The sequence below is a fragment of the Triticum dicoccoides genome, chromosome 1A, assembly GCF_002162155.2.
Source record: "Triticum dicoccoides isolate Atlit2015 ecotype Zavitan chromosome 1A, WEW_v2.0, whole genome shotgun sequence".
NCBI lineage: Eukaryota > Viridiplantae > Streptophyta > Magnoliopsida > Poales > Poaceae > Triticum > Triticum dicoccoides.
In genome coordinates this window covers 483,488,001-483,508,616 of record NC_041380.1, presented here as the reverse complement: position 1 = coordinate 483,508,616, position 20,616 = coordinate 483,488,001, and the positions used below count along the sequence as shown (strand labels likewise).

Genomic DNA, 20,616 nt, shown 5'->3' with positions numbered 1-20,616 from the left:
TAGTATCGTAAAATACCAGCAAACGAAAAAGAATTAAATGAAAAACACAAAATTAAATGAAAAAGAAATCATAAACCCAACCCCCCAACCTTTTAATACCAGTTGGTGTCACCAACCGGTACTAAAGGGCTCCCTGCCCCTGAAGCTGGCTCGTGCCACGTGGTTGCCCTTTAGCACCGGTTCGTGCTGAACCGGTACTAAAGGGGGGGGGGGCTTTAGTGCCCACACTTTAGTGCCGGTTACCGAACCGGCACTAAAGGGCCTTACGAACCGGTGCTATTGCCTGGTTCTGCACTAGTGCACCCTCTCACGCGAGAAGCAGAGGCTTCTCCGCCACCGCCATCAGCCGCCCGGGCTTAGCCCGGTGGCTTCTTCCAGCAGCGGCGGAGTGGAGGGATGGGAGGGGGAGTGACCAGCGACTAAGATTGGGCCCCCTCGGCTGCCCGTGCGAGGGGGGGAGGGGCGAAGGGAGTGGAAGGAGGAAGCAGCAGGCGACGGCGACGCTAGTTTAGGGCGGAGGAGGCGCTAGGTTTCTACTATTCGCGTAACCCAGTGGTGTTTTTATGGTCTGTCGACCATGTTAGCAACTTAGTGTAGTATTGTTGTAGTACTAGACAATTGTGTATAGGTTCTAGTTGAGTACGTGTGTGGTAGTAGAAGTTGGGCCTCAAATGATCCATTCTACTCATAGTGTCATTATGTGTTATTTGATGGTTGGGCTACAAAGCAGCCACATGTCTATAGTAAAAACAAAAATTTCATATTCACGGAGATTGAAAGTTTCATTTCCACGTCTATTCCATCGGAATTGTTTTTGATTCCGTTTCCACATAAAAAGGTCTATTTCTATTTCCCTTTTGCACATTTTCTTTTCCGTTTCTATATTTTCTCTTCGTTTTTATTTTTCCTCGAAAAAAAGAAAGTTTCCCTCCATTTCCATCCCAGGATGCAACGCACTAGCATCATTGCTTGAAGCTCGCACACCACCCAGCATACAAGAGGCGGGACGGATGCACAATTATTCTCGGACGCGCGTTGCAGCACGATACTAGTACATCTTGCCCAAACTCAGAAGCAAGTTCCCTTCCCCAATCTAAAGGATGGAACCTCTAGAGCGGCCGACCGCTCCCACCACACCGCCACCACCGCCTACCACACCAACCACGCCGGCGTTGCCGCTCCGGATTATTGATGAGGCGTCGGGGCGCGTGCTGCCCTACATCGCGCTTCAGGAGCAGGTGGAGGTCGCGGAGCCGCTAGCAGGATTCGTGGACCAAGTCTCTGGTCGCATCCTCCCATGCGTGGCATTGACGGCCATGGGGGAGGTGACTGTGGGCGAAGTAAGTGTTCCAACCCCGAAGCTTTCCTCTCTTGGGCTACCATCTTCGGTGCAGACGACCCCGTCGGAGCTCACCCCCCGTTCTTGGGCAGATCTGGCGCGCCCCGCGAGGCCTCGGCTCTGCTCCACCATAGTTGCGTCGGGCGACCCTGCCGTCGCCCCTAGTGAAGGTCAGGCACGCGGGATCTGCCACCCGCCAGCTTCGCCTGCCCGCAGCGTGAGCCTTGAGTGGACGCTGGTGCTCTCTCGGCATGCCTAGACTCTGGCATGGTGCCAGGAAGATCAATCGCGGCAGCGGGCAAGAGATCCGGCGCAGCTGCGGCAGCGCCATGATGAGCGCCCTGCCCTCTCCCCTGCCGAGGCATTCAAGAGGCGATTCAGGAACTGCTGCTACCGATGTCTTGGCTCCAGACACAAGTTCTACGAGTGCCACGACCCTCAAATTTGCTACACTTGCAAGCGAATGGGCCATCTGGAGCGTGAGTGCCCTGCCCGTCGGCTCAAGCACTCTGCTCTGGCTGCCCCTCCGCCAATTGCCACCGCCGCCGCCTCTCCAGCTGCTTGCCGGCCGGCGGCGCCCCCTCCCCCTAGCGGCCAAGCACCGTCCTACAGCGCTGCCGTCGTTGTAAGCTCGCAGGACCGCGGCGCCGTCCTCCCGATGGCCGCGGTGGACATGACAGGCGCTGCGTACCGCAGGCTTGCCACATCGACCTGCGCCGTGGTCAGCACCCTGGCGATGGAGGAGGAGTCCTACCGCCTGCGCACCACGGCGCTGCTGCTCACTGCCTCCGGCCCTTGCTCCGGCATCTCCGCGGACATGGTGGTCGAGGTCGTGGAGCACGACCACGGCTTCCCGCGGCGCGACATCGACCTTGCCCCCTGCTTTCCGGAGGACTTCCTGCTGGTCCTGTCGGATCGTCGCCAGCGCGACCTCGTTTTCGAGCGGCGCCAGGTGGTGGTTGCCGGCGTCAAGTTTCTGCTGCGGCCCTGGTTCCCACCGCCGGGTGGCAATAGGGTGTGGCGGTTCTACTGTAGAGTCGCCATTGACCGCCTCCCCCTCAACGCGTGGGACTGGGACAATGTTCAGGAAGTCATTGGCAAGCAGTGCAAGCTGGACCTCATCGAGCGACAGTCGACAACCAAGACCAACCGCACGGCCCTCTTTGCTTGGCCATGGACCTGGGACCCTGACCTGATCCCCCGGGCATCAGATTTCAATTTCATCAGCCGGCCAGATGTTGCAAGGCCGCGGGGATCGCTGCCGGAGGGCACACCATTGGAGGAAGGAAAAGAGGGGCCTCACTTCCCGGTGCTCATTCATCTGGATGTAGTCAAGGACTACACGCCTGTGGACGATGAAGATCAGGAATGGCCACGCACCTACAAGCACAAGGGGTGGAGGATGGGAGTCAAAGATGGCGAAGGCAGGACCCGTGCTGTGGTGCCGGCAAATTCCTTCCGTACCGGCCGCCGTGATGATGGTGCAGATGATGGCCACAGCGGGGGCGGCAGGCGGCGGGGCAAGCGCAGCGGAGCGCGCGCCGGGTTTTGGCAAGGGGTACGTGACCGCGCACACTGCCGCGACACCGCATCTCGCGATCTAGAGCCTCGCCGCTACCGGCGACATGAAGCTTGCCAGAGTGCCGTATCGCCGGCGGCCTGCCTGACAACGGTGAGGCACGAGGTGGGGCCACTGGCTGATGAAGAGAGGATCATGCAAGCGTAGTCGGCCCAGATCAGAGCTTTTGTCAAGTGGTTTAGGAGACTAAGTCAAGGGAGCAAGACAACCAGCAGGGCGCTGATCAGGCCGACCTACAGGGCTCGGAGGACAGTCTCAGCGATGCACCAAGCGTGCTGGCTGCGCCAGCCACCTCTGTTGATCCTATCGGTCCATCGCTGCCTGCAGACCTGCCTCCGGATGGGCTTGTTGCGCGTGCCTTAGCTCACAGCCAGCTGTTAGAAGAGGTGCAGGGGGATTGGCCAAGCGGTGGGGGCCATCACCTCAGAGGCCTGCTGCCGCTGTATTCACCAACCCGTCATGATTCTCAGCCTTGGCACAACAACAATCATCTTTGGCCTAGCAACGGTGGAAATAGCGCGGCCTGCATCATCGCAGCTGGTGTGAGCTCCTTCTTCAACCATGGGCCGCCCACCTACGACCTGCCTCCTCTACCTGCTGCTCTGCCGCCTCTACCTCTGTCGCTGGGATCGTGCGCACCGTCGAGTTGGGAGTGGCCTGTTACGCCAACTCACCTGGCGCCCCATGGTTGGGAGTTCTCCACCCCAAGCTGGGGCCCATGCTGGCTGCCGAGCTGGGATGCGGCCCAAGCTGCCATACCGCTGAATGAGGTGTTGATTGGCCCAGGTGCAGCTATTTGCTCTCTCCAGACTGAAGATACCACATCTCATAATCCATCTGTAGAAGAGAGACGAGCTCGAAAGGCCCTTGCTGATGCCAACCTATCTGGCCCAGGACTGGTGAATGCCATAACAGAACACATCTCTACCCTTCAGATCGATGAACAGAGAGCTTTTATCAATAAAATCACCTTGCTGTTGTCCACTTCCATCCTGACCCCGCCGGTGCGGCACACCTCTGTCCGTCGCAAGCTCAAGAACCACCTAATCGGGGCGATCAAGACACCGAGGCAGAGTGCACGCTTGCTGCGTTTGCAATCCAACTTCTCTTCCTCTAGGAGATCACAGGCGGCAATATGCGTCAAGCTAGGCTTCATCAAGCGCGAGGCGGACTTCAACAACAACACGCTCCTCGCCTACCTGAACTTCTTCCGCGAGCCCATGCCGCCAGGGAACGTGGACAAGCTCGCGGCGATCGCCGGCGTGTCATCACCGTCGCAGCTTCGCCTCCCGGACGCTGAGCTGCAAGCTATCCTTGAGGAGCTCGCCACCAGGGCTTCTTGAAGTTGCGCTACTCATGTCTGTTGTTACTCCAGTTTCCATGATTAGTCAAATTCTGAACTTTCAGTCTGTAAGGTGGGCTGCACACTACTGTTGCGCCATTTGCCTCTATTATGAACCAGTTTGGGTGGATTATGGCTTGCGTTGGCAAGTGAACCCCTTCTGTGGCTTTGCTATGTTATCCAATGAGTGACAAACTTGCTATTTTTAACTGGAATGTGAGAGGGATGAATGATCGTGCCAGACGAGCTACTGCCCGCACGCTCATTGAACGCGTTGCCTGTTCGATTGTATGCCTGCAGGAAACGAAACTTTCGTCCTGCTCGGCTACCAATCGCCTGGAAATTGTAGGCCCACGTTTTGATCACCATGCGGCCCTCGACACCGATGAAACGCGCGGTGGCATCCTGCTGTGTTGGAGCTCCACTGATTACGCGGCTAGTAGGCTGGACGTGAGAACATACACTGTTACAGCAACCTTCTCTCCCACGGATGGCGGGCACGATTGGTCCGTGACAACGGTATATGGCCCACATGATGACCAGCGTAAGAACAAGTTCCTCGCAGAGCTTGCCGCAATTCACAATACCATGATGGGCCCGTGGCTCCTCATTGGGGATTTCAACCTCATTACAAACCCACAAGACAAGAACAACTCGAGAGTTTGCCGGCGTTGGATGAACAAGTTTAGACGAACCCTGAACTCCTCGAGCCTCCATGAAATACCTCTAATTGGGCGCAGATTCACTTGGAGCAACGAGCAAGCCACCCCTACCCTAGTGCGCCTCGATCGAGCCTTCTGCAATATTGATTGGGAATTGATCTTCCCTATGGCCAAGCTCCTCCCGCAATCTTCTGCCATATCCGACCACTGCCCGCTTCTATTAATCAACGACAGCATCATCAAGACAAACAAGCGCTTCCGCTTCGAATCGTACTGGCAATTTATTGAGGGGTTCAGAGAGGTGGTGGACCAATCGAGGGCTTTGGACGTTGGATCTTCTTGCCCACTGTCTCGCCTGAATAACAAGTTGTGGCGGCTCAGCAAAGCTTTAAAAGAGTGGAGTAAGAACATTGTGGGGGACATTCAGAAGCAATTCGCGCTGGTAAACGAGCTGATTCTGCAGCTAGACAAAGCGCAAGATCTGCGGGGCCTAACCACGGAAGAGAGCAGTCTACGCGCAAAGCTTAAATCCCGCACTTTGGGACTAGCTGTTCTGATCGAGATCAAGCGGCGACGGAGAAGCAGAGTCCTCTGGCTAAAAGCAGGCGACGCCAATACAAAATTCTTTCAGAGGAAAGCTAACGCGCGCCACAAGAGAAACACCATCCATGTGTTGCATGGTCCACAGGGCCCAGTCTCATCGACGGAAGACATGACAAACCTGGCCCACGAGCACTTCACACAGATTTTCGGCACAAACAAGCACAGATCGGTTGCACTCAATTGGGATGAATTGAGCCTTGAACACGTCGATCTTCAGGAGCTCGAGCAAGAATTATCACTCGAAGAAATTAGGAGGGCAGTGGATGTGATACCAGCGGATAAGGCGCCAAAGCCTGACGGTTTCTCGGGGGGCTTCTTCAAAACCTGCTGGGACACGATCAAGTGGGACCTGCTCGCTGCCCTCCAACAGCTATTCCGAATGGATAGCCGAGGTCCGGATCGTGTCAACCACGCACTCCTGGTGCTCATCCCAAAGGCATTGGGTGCAGATGCCTTGCAGAATTTTAGGCCAATCTCCTTACTTCATAGTGTAATCAAAATCTTCTCAAAGATCATTGCTTTGCGGCTAGCCCCAAACCTCAGCGCCCTGGTGGATCAATGTCAGAGTGCGTTTATCAAAAAGCACAGCATTCAAGAGAATTTCCTACATGTCCAGAACACTGCCAGACTCTTCCATAAGTCTAGGAAACCTGCTGTTCTCCTTAAGCTTGACTTGGCAAAAGCCTTCGACTCGATTTCTTGGGCCTATCTCCTGGACATGCTCGAAGCAAGAGGTTTTGGCCAAAGATGGAGGGAATAGATTTCCATGCTTTTATGCTCATCCGCGTCGAGGGTCATGATAAACGGACAACAATCGGAGGTCATTCACCACATGTGTGGATTGCGGCAAGGGGACCCCATCTCCCCCTTCCTGTTTATACTTGCAATGGACCCACTTCAACGAATGATGTCCATGGCCACGGAGCATGGTTTATTATCTAAGCTCCCAGGACGTCGAAGGTTACCGCGTTGCTCCTTCTACGCGGATGATGTGGCGCTCTTCATGAACCCTTCAAGGGCGGACGCTTGCATGATCCGCCTGTTGTTGAACTGCTTCGTGTCGGCCACGGGCCTCGTTACCAATATGGACAAGAGCTCTGCCTTGCCTATTCGCTGCGGCGGCCTGGACCTTCCGCACATTCTTTCGCCGCTAGGGATTCCAATCAAATCTTTTCCGACGACTTATCTTGGCATGCCCCTTTCACTTCCGAATCTGACCAAAGTGGACCTGGACCCCTTCCTCATAAAATTCGGAAACAAGGCCGCTGGATGGAAGGGTGACTTGATGGCAAAGAGCGGCAGGTTGGTGTTACTGAAGACAGGGCTGACCTCACTGGCTATATATATGATGACCGTGCACAAATTACCAGCCTGGGTGATAAAGCGCATGTCGCAGATTTGTCGTGCCTGGCTATGGAACGGGGACAATACCTGCAACGGTGGGAATTGCAGGGTGGCCTGGAGCTTGATCTGCCGCCCCAAACATCTTGATGGCCTGGGTGTCCTTGACATTGCCAAATTCGGTCGGGCTCTTAGGCTACGCTGGCTTTGGTTGGCATGGCAGCGTCCGCCGCGACCGTGGGTTAGCTCCCCTCTACCCTGCTACAATGAGGATAGACAACTCTTCGCAATGGCAACAAATATAACAATCGGAGACGGTCGAACGGCAAATTTCTGGAATGACCGCTGGCTGCATGGATCGTGCCCAAAGACGATTGCCCCATCACTATTCCATATCTCGACGCGAAAGAACCGCTCAGTCTGGGATGCTCTGAAGAATGAGACGTGGTTGCATGACCTATCTAGGGGACTCTCTGAGCATATGGTCTCGGAGCTCACTGAACTAGCTGCAATGCTTGATAATGTAGAGCTGGTTGAGGGCCAAGCTGACACCATTGCCTGGAGGTTTGAACAAAACCAAGAGTACAGCGCTTGCTCGGCTTACCGCTTGCAATTCGTCGGCTCGATACCCATGGATGGTTACAAATTGATCTGGTCCGGATGGGCCCCTGGCAAGTGCCGGTTCTTCATGTGGACTGTCATGCTCGGCAGAATTTTGACTGCTGATGCGCTTTTGCGTTGCGGATGGGAAAATGATTACTTCTACCCGCTTTGTGAGCGGAGTTTAGAAACCCCGTCTCATCTTCTCATCGAGTGCCCTTGGTCCAGAACCATTTGGGAGTCCTTCGCCACGCTTGCAGATATGCCTGCTCTCTGCCCGGCGAATTGGACAGGCGACACTAAGTTTGCACGTTGGATTCAGAGATGCCACGATAGCACGGCGAGGGAAAAGAAAAAGGGACTACTTTCCTTAGTGCACATGATTGCTTGGGAAATTTGGAAGGAGCGGAATCGACGGATCTTCCAAAAGGAGTTCCTGTCTCTGGAAAGCTTCAGGCGTAAGATTAGGGACGAGATCAGGTTGTGGAATTTGGCAGGTGCTGGGATACCCTTTGATCCGGGCTGAGCCTCCACCCACGCTAGCTGCTCTCTTCTTTCTCCTTTTTTCCCTTCTTCTTGCGCTGACTGTCCTGTTTCTCGGACACTTGGACCCCTTTGTACCTTGTTACTCTCTTCTGATCAATGAATTTGGCAAGCTTTGCCAACATTCAAAAAAAAAAAAAAACTCAGAAGCAACTGTGAGGTCTCATCCCAGGTCCTCCATGAGAGAATCCCAAAAGCTGTGCGAAGCGTAAAGGACACTGCATCTGTAGCATGGCCATGGCGACGGCAGCAGTCAACACCACGAGCTAGCTAGGAGGGAGTACGCACGCACGATGATCCATACAGTACTACCTCCATGGCTGCTGCACCGCGTCTGCACACCGCCCTAGTCATGATGAGAAGCAGCGCTCCTGAATAAACAACCCTTTCTTCTCACATTTCACACGACCCAGATGATGCAGGCACAGTCGCACAGAACCCTGCAGCGCACGCTGTTCACAGCAGCACTGCTGCAAAGCAAACGCATATGTACCCCTGCCCCCGGCGCAGCTCCTGCTTCCATATCTTTTGGATCGCCTTTCAGGCCAATGGCGACAGTAGCTGTAGCTCTTCCTCTGCGTATGCACGTCCCTCCTGTGTGATGAGCTTATCTGAAGTTCTGAACCCTGAAGAAGCCCAGAGGTAAACTTTCATCATGCTACATGTGTAGCACTGCTGTGATGTCGAAGAGAGACAAGGTGATGATGGCGGGCACACTGAAGATGTTGGAGATTTTTTAGCATGGGAACGGGGACGGTACTGAAAAAAGCCTGGCTGGTTTGCTGTTCCTCCGGTGGCAATGTGCAACGCAAGACAAGGCTGGTTTCCATGTGAACTGTGGTATCTTTTGGGTGGATTTGTTTGCACCGTGGCTGTAGATGCTGCTACTAGTACAAAGGAAAGGAAAAAAAACTTTTTACTAGTACGTTGCGCCAAAGATTCTGTGCAAAATTTTCAAAACGTGAAGAGTCTATGTTCTGTTTACCAAGGAGCAAAGAAAGAGTCACATGTCATGATTGTTCTCGCTGATCTCTGCTGCTACACCACCACTGTACATCATCAAACGCCACATCCATATTTATTTATTTATTTATTTTTCAAAAAACTTTGGATATATTCAGCTTCAATCATGTAACGAACACCAGATATAATAAAAATTACATCCAGATCCGTAGACCACCTACCAGCGAGTACCAGCGCTGAAGCGAGCCGAAGGCGTGCCATTATCATAGCCCCTCCCTCGCCGGAGCCGGACAAAACTTATTGTAATATACAGTCAGAAAGACGTCGTGCTAAGACCACATAAAACAAGCGCACCAGAACAGTATCCGCCGCCGTTGAAAAGTAGCGTAGATTGGAAGGATCCAACTTGAAGACGCACGAACGTAGATGAACTATGATTAGATCCGAGCTAATCCAACAAGAACAGATCCACTGGAGACACATCTCCACATGACCACCGACGATGCTAGACGCACCATCAGGATGGGGGCTAGACGGGGAGCAATTTATTTCATCTTCAGAGAGACGCCGCCGTCTCGTCTTCTTAAGCAAGGCACGGTAACAAAACTCAAAGGAGCATCTAAAGACGGAGCCCTCCCCTCAGTAAGGACCAGGATCCACCATGCCACCATTGCCCTAAGGCCACCGAAAACAAGACGGACAGGCGTCGGCGCGGTGGCAGGCAGAGGAAACCCTAGGATTTGTTGGGGGAGAGGTGGCTGCATAGGCATTATGTATTTATTTTTTCTATCCAAGGGGCAAAAGAACTCTACCCATGATCAAGAAGACAAGTTTTTGTATTTAACAAGTTACGCAATAACAGCCTAAAGTCGTTCCACAACAAAAGTCTACCCTCATGGCATAATTGAGCTCAATCTTTTCTCATCGAAAACAGACGATAAGGCATCTCCAATGCTTTCCCTCAAACCACCTGCAACTATCTGCTCCGCGTGGTTCAGACGTGTTTTTCCATCCAATGTGATACTATATAGGTCTGCAAGTCGGCCCGAACATGTTTTTTTCGCAAACCGGAGACATAGTGGGAGGGGGAGGGGACTTTGTGGGTGTTCAGAGCGCTGCCACACCCGCACATAACTACCCTGGCCCACCCAAAACCCTCCTTCCTTGCCCACGTACATTCTTGCCAGACGTTGGCCAGACGATGCAGAGTAGACGCGACCTCTCCCTAGAGGCGGCATTAAAGCGACACGTCGACCGAGAGTGTCGCCCGTGCTGCGCGGTCCAGGCGTCTTCTCTCCGCATTCAAACGACACTGGTTTGTCTGCCTGCCTCCATTAAAAGCATGTGGTTGCCGAGGAACGGTGAGCTGGCGCACCCGTCCGTTCGTTTGTTGCCCGCCATTAATCACGTCGCCAGTCTCCCTGCCATCCCCCGCTATATAACCGCAGGCCCGGCCATAGCTGCATCCATCATCCTCCACTTCGTTCCTCCTCTCTACACCACGCCCTCCATGGCCTCCTCAAGCTCCAAAGCAGTCTAGGACAACCTCTCATCTGAGCAGAAAAAGGAGATCACTTCCATTGCAGTCGTCTGGCAGGCCGGCGGGCAGATGGAGGCCTATGCTGCGTACGTAACAATGGAGGATGCGATCGAGAACGAGCCGACGCCACCCTCCTCGCTGGCGCCTACCGGCATCACCATCGGCGAGGCTCGTGCCCACTACACAGACATGGTGCTCGAGGAGCGGGAGGCCAAGTTCCGGCAGGCGCAGGCCAACCGGGCCTACAACCTCCGCCTCCTAGATGAGCACCGGCACACTCGGGAGTAACTCATCGTCGGCACACTCGTAGTGTTGGACGTGGACGTGGCGGAGTAGGAGGCGTTGGTCGACTCCTACCCCGCTCGCCCATGAAATCCGTCGCGACCGCTGGCGGTACACCCAGTATTAGACGGATTTAGTGGCCGCCTACAAAGAGATGGACGAGGGGGCGGATGAGGTATTCGGCAAGAGCGACGAGGAGGAGGACATTGCCAGCACCACCACGGCCGCACCCCGCCACCTGGACCATGAAGCCGACACGTCCGCGAGCGCCGCCGGCAACGAGGAAGAGTAGATCATGGGAGGGCGTCGGCGCTCGGGTCCCAGGAAGGCTACCGCTCCTCCCCTCCTGTTGAAGCCAAGCTTGGTGGGATCAACATTGTCTATCGATCGGTCGCTTGGCGATGACGTGGAGGTGGACAACTTCACTTTCTGGGGCTTACGGCTGCAGAGGCAGAGCTGGAGACTGCCGAGGCGGAAATGGAGACCGCGAAGGCGAAGCTAGAGCTTCATTTCACGCTGCTCACGCCCGGACGGACGCCGGCGATTATTCATAGATTTAGAGTCAGGTTTAGTTAAAATATGTTCGAAATGTAATGGATTTCGTTCAGTTTGTATGAATATCATCCGGTTTGTATGAATTTCATCTAGTCTGTTCAGTTATATGCGGGTAGCGTTGAATGGTTGGCTACCGTATCTGTGCCTGCGGACTGGTCCCCCTGTCCATGGATGAATGTGGGAGCAAATTTGTGGGTCAATGTTGAAGATGCCCTGGTTGCTTCCAGAGTTTGGCATGTCCATATAGAGTTTTCTTTTTTCCGTCTGTGTCTCAACTGACTGAGATCATTTTTCTAAACAATTGATAGCGAAGAAAATCTCAGTTCAACGGAGAGAAAAAGAAACACTCTAAAAACGTGCCAAACTCAGGAAGCAACAATAAAATTTGCTCGTCCGCAAACTATTCAAGTCTCCAGTTGTACAAAGCTAGAGCGCTTTACGCTGCTCTACTACCAGGTAGCTCATGGGATCATCAGATCTTACAATGACTGGGGCGCGGCGAGCACTGCAGCGTGCAGGCAAAACACAGTGCGGTGCCACAGCCACATACGTACAACTGCTTTGCAGCCTCGTTCATCATGGTAAATAGTCCCCTGAGACACGTCCAAAGATGGCAGCTTACGCCGCCCACAGTGAAGGGGAGCTGTCCAGCCTTTTTCCTGGGGCGCGGTCCTGACGCCAGAGCCACTCCATAGTCCATACACGCATGGACACAAGTTAAGTTGCACCCCGAATCTTGTTTTGGACTGCAGTTCATATGATCTGATCCCCATCCATGTACTGTACCGATGTACGTCTCTCTCTCACCCTTGTATTCTTTACTGGTGCATGGGCTAAACGAGAACATGGATTCTGTTGTGTGGTGTAGTGGCATCTCAACTAATATTTTTTTTAGGGGATATAGATAATTGGTTTGTGTTAGCTTGTCGCGCTTGCCAGGCGATGGTAGCTCAACTTGAATCCACACTTGAACGCACGTTGTAAGGATTTTAAATCGGCTTCAAATATTCAGATCGAGCTGTAAAGACAATTTTAGCCTTCGACGCAAATCATCAAATCAGGCTGAATTGGTCCGGGCTTGCGAAATCCCTAGCCCCGGATGGTCTCTATGGGCATTTGGATGTTGAACACGTCGGGTTCCGCCACCACAGACACACCCTAGAAACCCTCCCGGCTCTAGAATAATCCGCATCCAACCGGTTTCACCCGTCGTCCATCTACCTGCATTTATGTTGGCTCGTCGCTCAAGAAGCCTTTTTCGTCTGCCTGCATGGATGTTTCGCTGCTTTGTTTGTCACAACTATCTCCGAGCTCTTCCTCCCACCCTTCCGCCAACCTCCAAGCTCCCATAGTTCGCATCCGCAATCCATTGTCGTCATGGTCCATATAGGGAGGCTTTATGAGGCTTCTCATAATTTGATTTCTTTCTTTCTTTCTTTTCTGCACGACACCCCTTTTTACATTTTAAAAAGATTAACTAATCTAAAAAACAAAAGATAATTCCATTGAACTGTATTTTTATTGATTGATTAGTATTGACTTATATAATAAAATAATTCAGCAATCTGGCACACTTACGTCCTTGCAAGGTACTCCGTCCGTTCCAAAATAGATGACTCAACTTTGTACTGAAGTTAGTATAAAGTTGAGTCATCTATTTTGGAACGGATAGAGTAAATAATAACTATTTTAGTCGTAAGAGTGGAATATGATCCTAATCAGCTTTGTTTGTCAAGGCTGTATTTTTCTATTCGTCTAACAGAAATTTTAGATATCTTCTACATTTTATGTCTTTTGCTCTTCACTTCCGTTTGTTTCTTAAACAAGGTTGTAATATTTGTTGTCTACACTCATACTAAACAAGGAGCATGAAAGTCGTTACACGTTAGCAGGGAAGGAAAAGGGAGTTGATAGTTCTTCAAGCAGATGGGAACAACTATGCACCCCTATAGATTATGGTGGTATGGGCTTCTAATGATATGAGAGTCAAAAATATTTGTCCACACCCAAGTGGCTCGCAGGAGGCCAACTAACTACTGTAGCTTACCCTGCAGATAATACTTATAGTATTTAAAGGCACACATTTTAAAACACTTTCAAGCTACTGAAACTAGAAAGCAATGGTGGTATACTACATCAATGACGCACGGCGGAGTTACTCTTCAAGGGCTGGGCTAAAAATGAAAGCGGGATTTATAAGGTGGAAAAAGATAGGTTTATCCACCTTATAAGTGAACATGATCGAATCCATCCTACTAGATGCGGACGAACGGCCATCTAAGACGGAAGCTGAGCAGAAATTACGGACGCTACTCAGAGAAGGAGAGATGAAATGGGCACTTAGAGCCAAAGTGCGGTAGGTCGTCCAAGGGGATGACAATACTCAGTTTTTTCATTTGATTGCAAATGGAAAACACAAAAAGAATAATTTTTTCCAGCTAGAGTAGGATGAGGGGGGTACAATTGCTGGACATGAGAACCTAAAATTGTATATCTCTAACTATTATAAACAACTATTTGGTGCTCTTGAGGAAAATTTTGTGTCTCTCAACGAACACATGGTGGGGGATATTCCCCAGCTCGGGATAGACGAGAACGAGATTTTATCTGCACCATTCATGGAGAAAGAGGTGTTTGAGGCCATATCATAGATGAATAGTAATAAGGCACCAGGACCGGATGGCTTCCAAGCAGAATTTTATAAGAAATGCTGGCATATCATTAAGGGTGACCCCGTGCCAATGTTCCATGACTTCTTTCATGGCCAACTATAGCTATTCCACCTAAACTTTGGAACAATGACATTGTTGCCAAAGAAGGAGGACGCAATGCGTATGGAGCAGTTCAGACCAATATGTCTGCTCAATGTGAGATTTGTTTACTATAATGTTGGGACAAACCGACTAAGGCAGATTGCACATAGTATGTTGTAACCAAGTCAGACGGCTTCCATGCCGGGCAGAAACATACTAGAAGGTGGGGTTGTCCTACATGAAACACTATATGAGATCCACTCGAAGAAACTGGATGGGGTGGTCTTCAAGGTGAATTTTGAAAAAGCGTATGATAAGGTTAAATGGATGTTACTCCAACGAGCCCTACGTATGAAGGGATTCAATGATTCCTAGAGGAAGCAGGTCGATTCATTTGTACAAAAAGGCAGTTGATGTCTACTACGCAACTTTATTCTTGTGGACTCGTGTTGGGCCTCCAAGCGTAGAGTTTTGTAGGACAGTAGCAATTTTCCCTCAAGTGGATGACCTAAGGTTTATCAATTCGTGGGAGGCATAGGATGAAGATGGTCTCTCTGAAACAACCCTGCAACCAAATACAAGAAATCTCTTGTGTCCCCAACACACCCAATACAATGGCAAATTATATAGGTGCACTAGTTCGGCGAAGAGATGATGATAAAAGTGTAGTAATGATAGTAGATATTGATTTTTGTAATAAGAACAAAAAAATAGGAAGGTAGCAATTGATAAAATGGAGCACAAACGATATTGCAATGCTTGAAAATGAGGCCTAGGGTCCGTACTTTCGCTAGTGCAAGCTCTCAACAATGCTAATCTAATTGGATCATATAACCATCCCACAACGTGCAACGAAGAATCACTCCAAAGTTCTTATCTAGCGGAGAGCATAAGAAGAAATTGTTTGTAGCTATTCTTTCCAATCGATCTATCAAGAGTTCGTACTAAAATAACACCAAAGCAAATTCAGATTTATAATACTCGATCCAACACAATGAACCTTAAAGAGTGCCTCAAGATTTCTACCGGAGAAACAAAGATGAGAACGCGCATCAACCCCCATGCATAGATTACCCCAATGTCACCTCGGGAATCCGCGAGTTGACTGCCAAAATATATATCAAGTGAACCAAAATAATACCCCATTGTCACCATGGGTATTGATATGCAAGACATATATCAAGTGCTCTCAAATCCATAAAAGTATTCAATATGATAAAACGAAATCTCAAAGGGAAAACACAATTCACAACAAGATAGAGAGGGAGAAACACTATATCATCCAACTATATTAACAAAGCCCCCGATACATCAAGATCGTGCGATCAAGAACACGAGAGAGAGAGAGAGATTAAACACATAGCTACTGGTATAAACCCTCAGCCCGAGGGTGTAGTACTCCCTCCTCATCATGGTGGCCACCGGTATGATGAAGATGGCCACCGGTGATGATTTCCCCCTCCGGCGGAGTGTCGGAACAGGGTCTCACTTGGTTTTTCGTGGCTACAGAGGCTTGCGGCGGCGGAACTTCTGATCTAAGGTTACCCTCGGGGGTTTTGAAATATTTGGGAATTTATAGGGCGAAGAGGCGGTGTGGGAGGCCACCGAGGTGGGCACAACCCATAAGGGCGCGCCTGGACTCGGGGCACCCCTCTAGTACTTCTTTGGCCCATTGGATGTCTTCTGGTCCAAAAAAATCACCAAAAACTTTCGCAGTGTTTGGACTCCATTTGGTATTGATTTTCTGCGAAGTAAAAACAAGCAAAAAACAACAACTGGCGTTGGGCACTATGTCAATAGGTTAGTCCCCAAAAATGATATAAAGTTGCTACAAAATGATTGTAAAACATTCAAGAATGATAATATAACAGCATGGAACAATAAAAAATTATAGATATGTTGGAGACGTATCAGCATCCCCAAGCTTAATTCCTGCTCGTCCTTGAGTAGGTAAATAATAAAAACGAAATTTTGATGTGGAATGTTGCCTAACTTGTTCATCACATTTTCTTTTCTTTTGTAGCATGGACATTTGGATGTTATATGCTTCAAAGCAATAGTCTAGTTTTGACATCAAGATTTCATACTCAAGCATGTCAACAAGCAACCATGTCTTTCAAAATATCAACACTAAAGAAAGTTATCCCTAGCCCATCATGCTCAATCATTGACCCATTCATGAAACACACTCGTATATTAGCTACATCCAATGCACAAGTATGATCATAGTGCTCCCTAGTTGGTGCTTTATAAGAGAAGATGGAGACTCAAAATAAAAAATAAAAAATGCATAAAGTAAATAGATAGGCCCTTCGCAGAGAGAAGTAGGGATTTGTAGAGGTGCCAGAGCTCAAACGAAAAAGAGAGATAAAAACATTTTGGGTGGCATGCTTTTCCTGTCAACAAAAACGATTGAGTAGTTCCCCATACGTTCCATGCTAGATATATCATAGGGGGTTCCCAAATAAAAAATAAAGTTTATTCCTTTTCCCACCATTCTTTCATAATCCATGGCTAGCCGTATCCATGGATGCCTTCCATACCAACACTTTCCAAGGAATTTATTATTTGACAACATAAAGTAAATTCATTTTTCATTTCGGGACTGGGCATCCCTATTACCTTTGCCTTACTCTTATGCAATGACAAGTGAATAAACACTCATCTTGAGAATAACACATCTAGCATGGAAAAATATCAGCCACCCCCTACCGTTTCATGAGCAGTACGAGCACAAAAAAAAGGAAATTATTTTGAAAATTAGAGATGACACATACAAACTTGCTTAGAACAGCACAAGAATACCGTATATAGGTAGGTATGATGGACTCATATGGCAAAACTGGGTTTAAGGATTTTGGATGCACAAGTGGTATTCCTACTTAGTACAAGTGGATGCTAGCAAAAAGATTGAGAAGCAACCAACCAAGAAACAAAAAATCACATAAGCGAGCATTGAGTATAACTAACACCGAATAATGCACCACAAGTAGGATGTAATTTCATTGCATAACTATTGACTTATGTGCTTGCATAGGGAATCACAAACCTTAACACCAATATTCTTACTAAAGCACAATTACTCATCAACATGACTCACATATCACTATCATCATATCTCAAAACTATTACAAAGAATCAAGTTTATTTTGTACAATGATCTTTATGAAAGTTTTTATTATATCCCTCTTGAATATCTATCACTTTGGGACTAGTTTCATATGTTGCAATTGGTTTTGACAAGCTCAAACAAATTTAAGTGAAGAACATGAGCATAAAATTTTTAGTCTCTCAAAATAATATAAGTGAAGCATGAGATAATTTCTTCAAAAATATTAAAGCACATCGTGCTCAAAAAGATATAAGTGAAGCACTAGAGCAAATGACTAACTACTCCAAAAAGATATAAGTGACAATCAAACGAGTAGTTAAGTAAATAGGTAGCTGATTGTGAACTCTCTATTATTTAAAAAAACTTTTAGATTTAAGTATTTTATTAAAACAGCAAGCAAAACAAAATAGAATTACATTCCAAGAATAGCACAACTCATGTGAAGAAGCAAAAACTTAGGCTCAACCGATACTAACCGATAATTGTTGATGAAGAAAGGTGGGATGCGTATCGGGGCATCCCCAATCTTAGATGCTTGAGACTTCTTGAAATATTATCTTGGGATGCCTTGGGAATCCCCAAGCTTGAACTTTTGTGTCTCCTTAATACCTTTTATATCACGGTTTCCCTAAATCTCAAAAACTTCATCCACACAAAACTCAACAAGAACTCGTGAGATAAGTTAGCATAAATCAATGCAAAAAGCGTATCATTCTCTACTGTAGAAAATCACTAAAATTATTATTTAACATTGCATACTAAATTCCTCTACATATTTAATAGTCCTATCCTCAAATAGAATCATTAAACAAGCAAACATATGTAAACAATGCAAACATAACAGCAATCTGTCAAAACAGTACAGTCTGTAAAGAATGCAAGGACATTCATACTTCTGTAACTCCAAAAATTTTAAAAATTTACCACACTGTAGAAAATTTACCATAGCTTATTGTTCAAAAAGTTTCAACATTTATCACATACTTACTTTTCTCGGGAATTTTTGCAACAGCTATAAACTTTCTGTTTTGAAACAACAACTCATATGGTTGCAAAATAAGCATGTGGAAAGCTATCCTTGGCACTTTTATTGAATAAAAGATGCAAAACATTATTATAAATAACAGGAAGAAAATACAAACAAAATAAAATGATGCTCCAAGAAAAACTCATATCATGTGACGAATAAAAATATAGCCTCAAGTAAGGTTACTGATTATGTTGGAGACGAAAGAGGGGATGCCTTCCGGGGCATCCCCAAGATTAGTTGCTTGGATCTTCCTTGGATATGAATTTGAGATGCCTTGGGAATCCCCAAGCTTAGGGTCTTGTCACTCATTATTCTCCTCATATCGATGTCTCACCCAAAACTTGAAAACTTCAATCACACAAAACTTAATGGAATTTCATGAGATAGGTTAGTATGATAAAAGAGCAAACCATTCACTTTGGTACTGTCCAAAACAAGGTTCATAATTGTTCTCACACAATGCCTACTGTACCTTATCATTTCCACAATTTATATTGAGCAATATAAGCCACAGAAACTAGGAAACAAGCAAACTATGCATTGAAAACAGAATCTGTCAAAAACAGAACAGTCTGTAGTAATCTGTACTCCAACCATACTTCTGCTACTCCAAAAATTCTGAAAAATTAGGACAACATAGGGAATTTGTATATCTATCACACTACTAGGGAAAACCTTATACACAGAAGCTTACTATTAGCGCTTTTTAAATGGCAGTGCTGCAAATATTTAGCAGTAGCGCTTGGGCAGAAAGAGCACTGCTACTATGCATATAGTAGTAGCATTGTAGTTGTAAAATAACGCTACTACTATAATCGCCAGACCGTTGCCGGCAGGCTAGTTATACTAGTAGCGCTCAAACAAGAAAAGCGCCACTGCTATTGTACTTAGCAATAGCGCTTTCCTCCAACCAACGCTACTGCTAAATTCAGTCCCCACCTATGACCAAAGTTTTGTCCCACCTTGCTCCGCGAAAAGAATGTTTACCACCTTAAATATGGTGCTTCTCAAACTATCACAATCACTTGGTCTTCATTGTACTCTATGTGTAGGATCTGTGGCAATATGAATCTTTGCTGGTTCCTAAGCCGGCGAAGATTCATACTGACAATTTAGATTCTACACAAGAAGATCAATGATGACCAATGCTTTTTTTAATTTGATGCTTTTTTACATGCTAATGATCATAGCCTTAGTAGTAGCGCTGGTTCCACAAAACCGCTACTGCTAATTATCATAGCAGTAGCGCTTGTTCCGTTAAAGCACTACTGCTATGGATCTTAGCAGTAGTGGTTCTTTCGAACCAGTGCTACTACTACGGGTACCTTATCCACGCCTTGGCCCGCGCGCGTCCTCACTCGCCCTCTCACACTCTCACTCGCCCACTCTGTCATGCGCCATCGCCGTCATCGCCCGTCGTCGCCCCCATGGTATCTGCGTCCTTCCCTCCCTCCTCCTCTCGCCGCCCTCGTCTCTCCTCCCTCCGGCAGCCCCTCCTCTCTCCTCCCTCCTCGATCACGCAGGCGGCCCTCGCTCCTCCCTCCTCCCTCGTCCGACCACCGCCATGCTCCCTGCTCCCTGCTCCCACTGCCCTCCTCTCTCCTCCCTTCCCCATTCGCCCGAAGCCCTCACTCCTCCCTCCTCCTCCTCCTCCTCCCACTGCCCTCCTCTCTTTGTATGAAAATTTAGGTATAAATTTTTTTAGTAAAAGAATTTAGTAATAGAAATTTTTAGGTACTGAAATGTATTATGCTATATGAGATTATTTTAGTAAATATAGGTTTTCTGAATATAATTGAAAAAATAAGTAAATGTAGGTCTTTTGAATAGAATAGGAATTTTTCTATGTTATGTAAAATTAGGGCATTTTTCTATGATTCAAGAAGTAGACAATAGTTAAAAAATCAGGGCATTTTTCTAGGATTTATGAGGATATATAGATAAATGGATGGATGGACAGATGTTAGGGCTAGAACTAGGGTATTTTTAGTAAATGTATATAGGTCTTTTCAATTTTTAGGGTTAGAACAAGGTATTTTTAGTAACTGGTAGGGCTAGAAGTAGGATGTTTTAGACATAGGGTTTGACTAAGTCCTAAGATGAGGATAATAATATTTTTGTTTATATTTTGTTTTTGCAGAAATCAAGGAGCCCCTGCATCATCCCCGCTGTCGTCCCCGTCACCGGCTGATACGTCTCCGTCGTATCTATAATTTTTGATTGTTCCATGCCAATATTATTCAACTTTCATATACTTTTTGGCAACTTTTTATATTACTTTTGGGACTAACCTATTAATCTAGTGCTCAGTGCCAGTTCATGTCTATTGCATGTTTTTGGTTTCGCAGAATATCCATATCAAACGGAGTCCA

At 47.9% G+C, this 20,616-nt stretch overlaps 1 protein-coding gene across 1 annotated transcript; it reads left to right on the top strand.

Annotated features, from left to right (window-relative positions):
* The first annotated feature begins 1,009 nt into the window (after nucleotides 1-1,009).
* Nucleotides 1,010-4,469, top strand: LOC119281108. Its single transcript, XM_037561737.1, has 2 exons — nucleotides 1,010-1,340; nucleotides 1,432-4,469. Exon 2 carries the CDS (start codon nucleotides 1,803-1,805, stop codon nucleotides 3,063-3,065), a length of 1,263 nt encoding a protein of 420 aa, XP_037417634.1. The 5' UTR covers nucleotides 1,010-1,340; nucleotides 1,432-1,802; the 3' UTR covers nucleotides 3,066-4,469.
* Nucleotides 4,470-20,616: the final 16,147 nt, after the last annotated feature.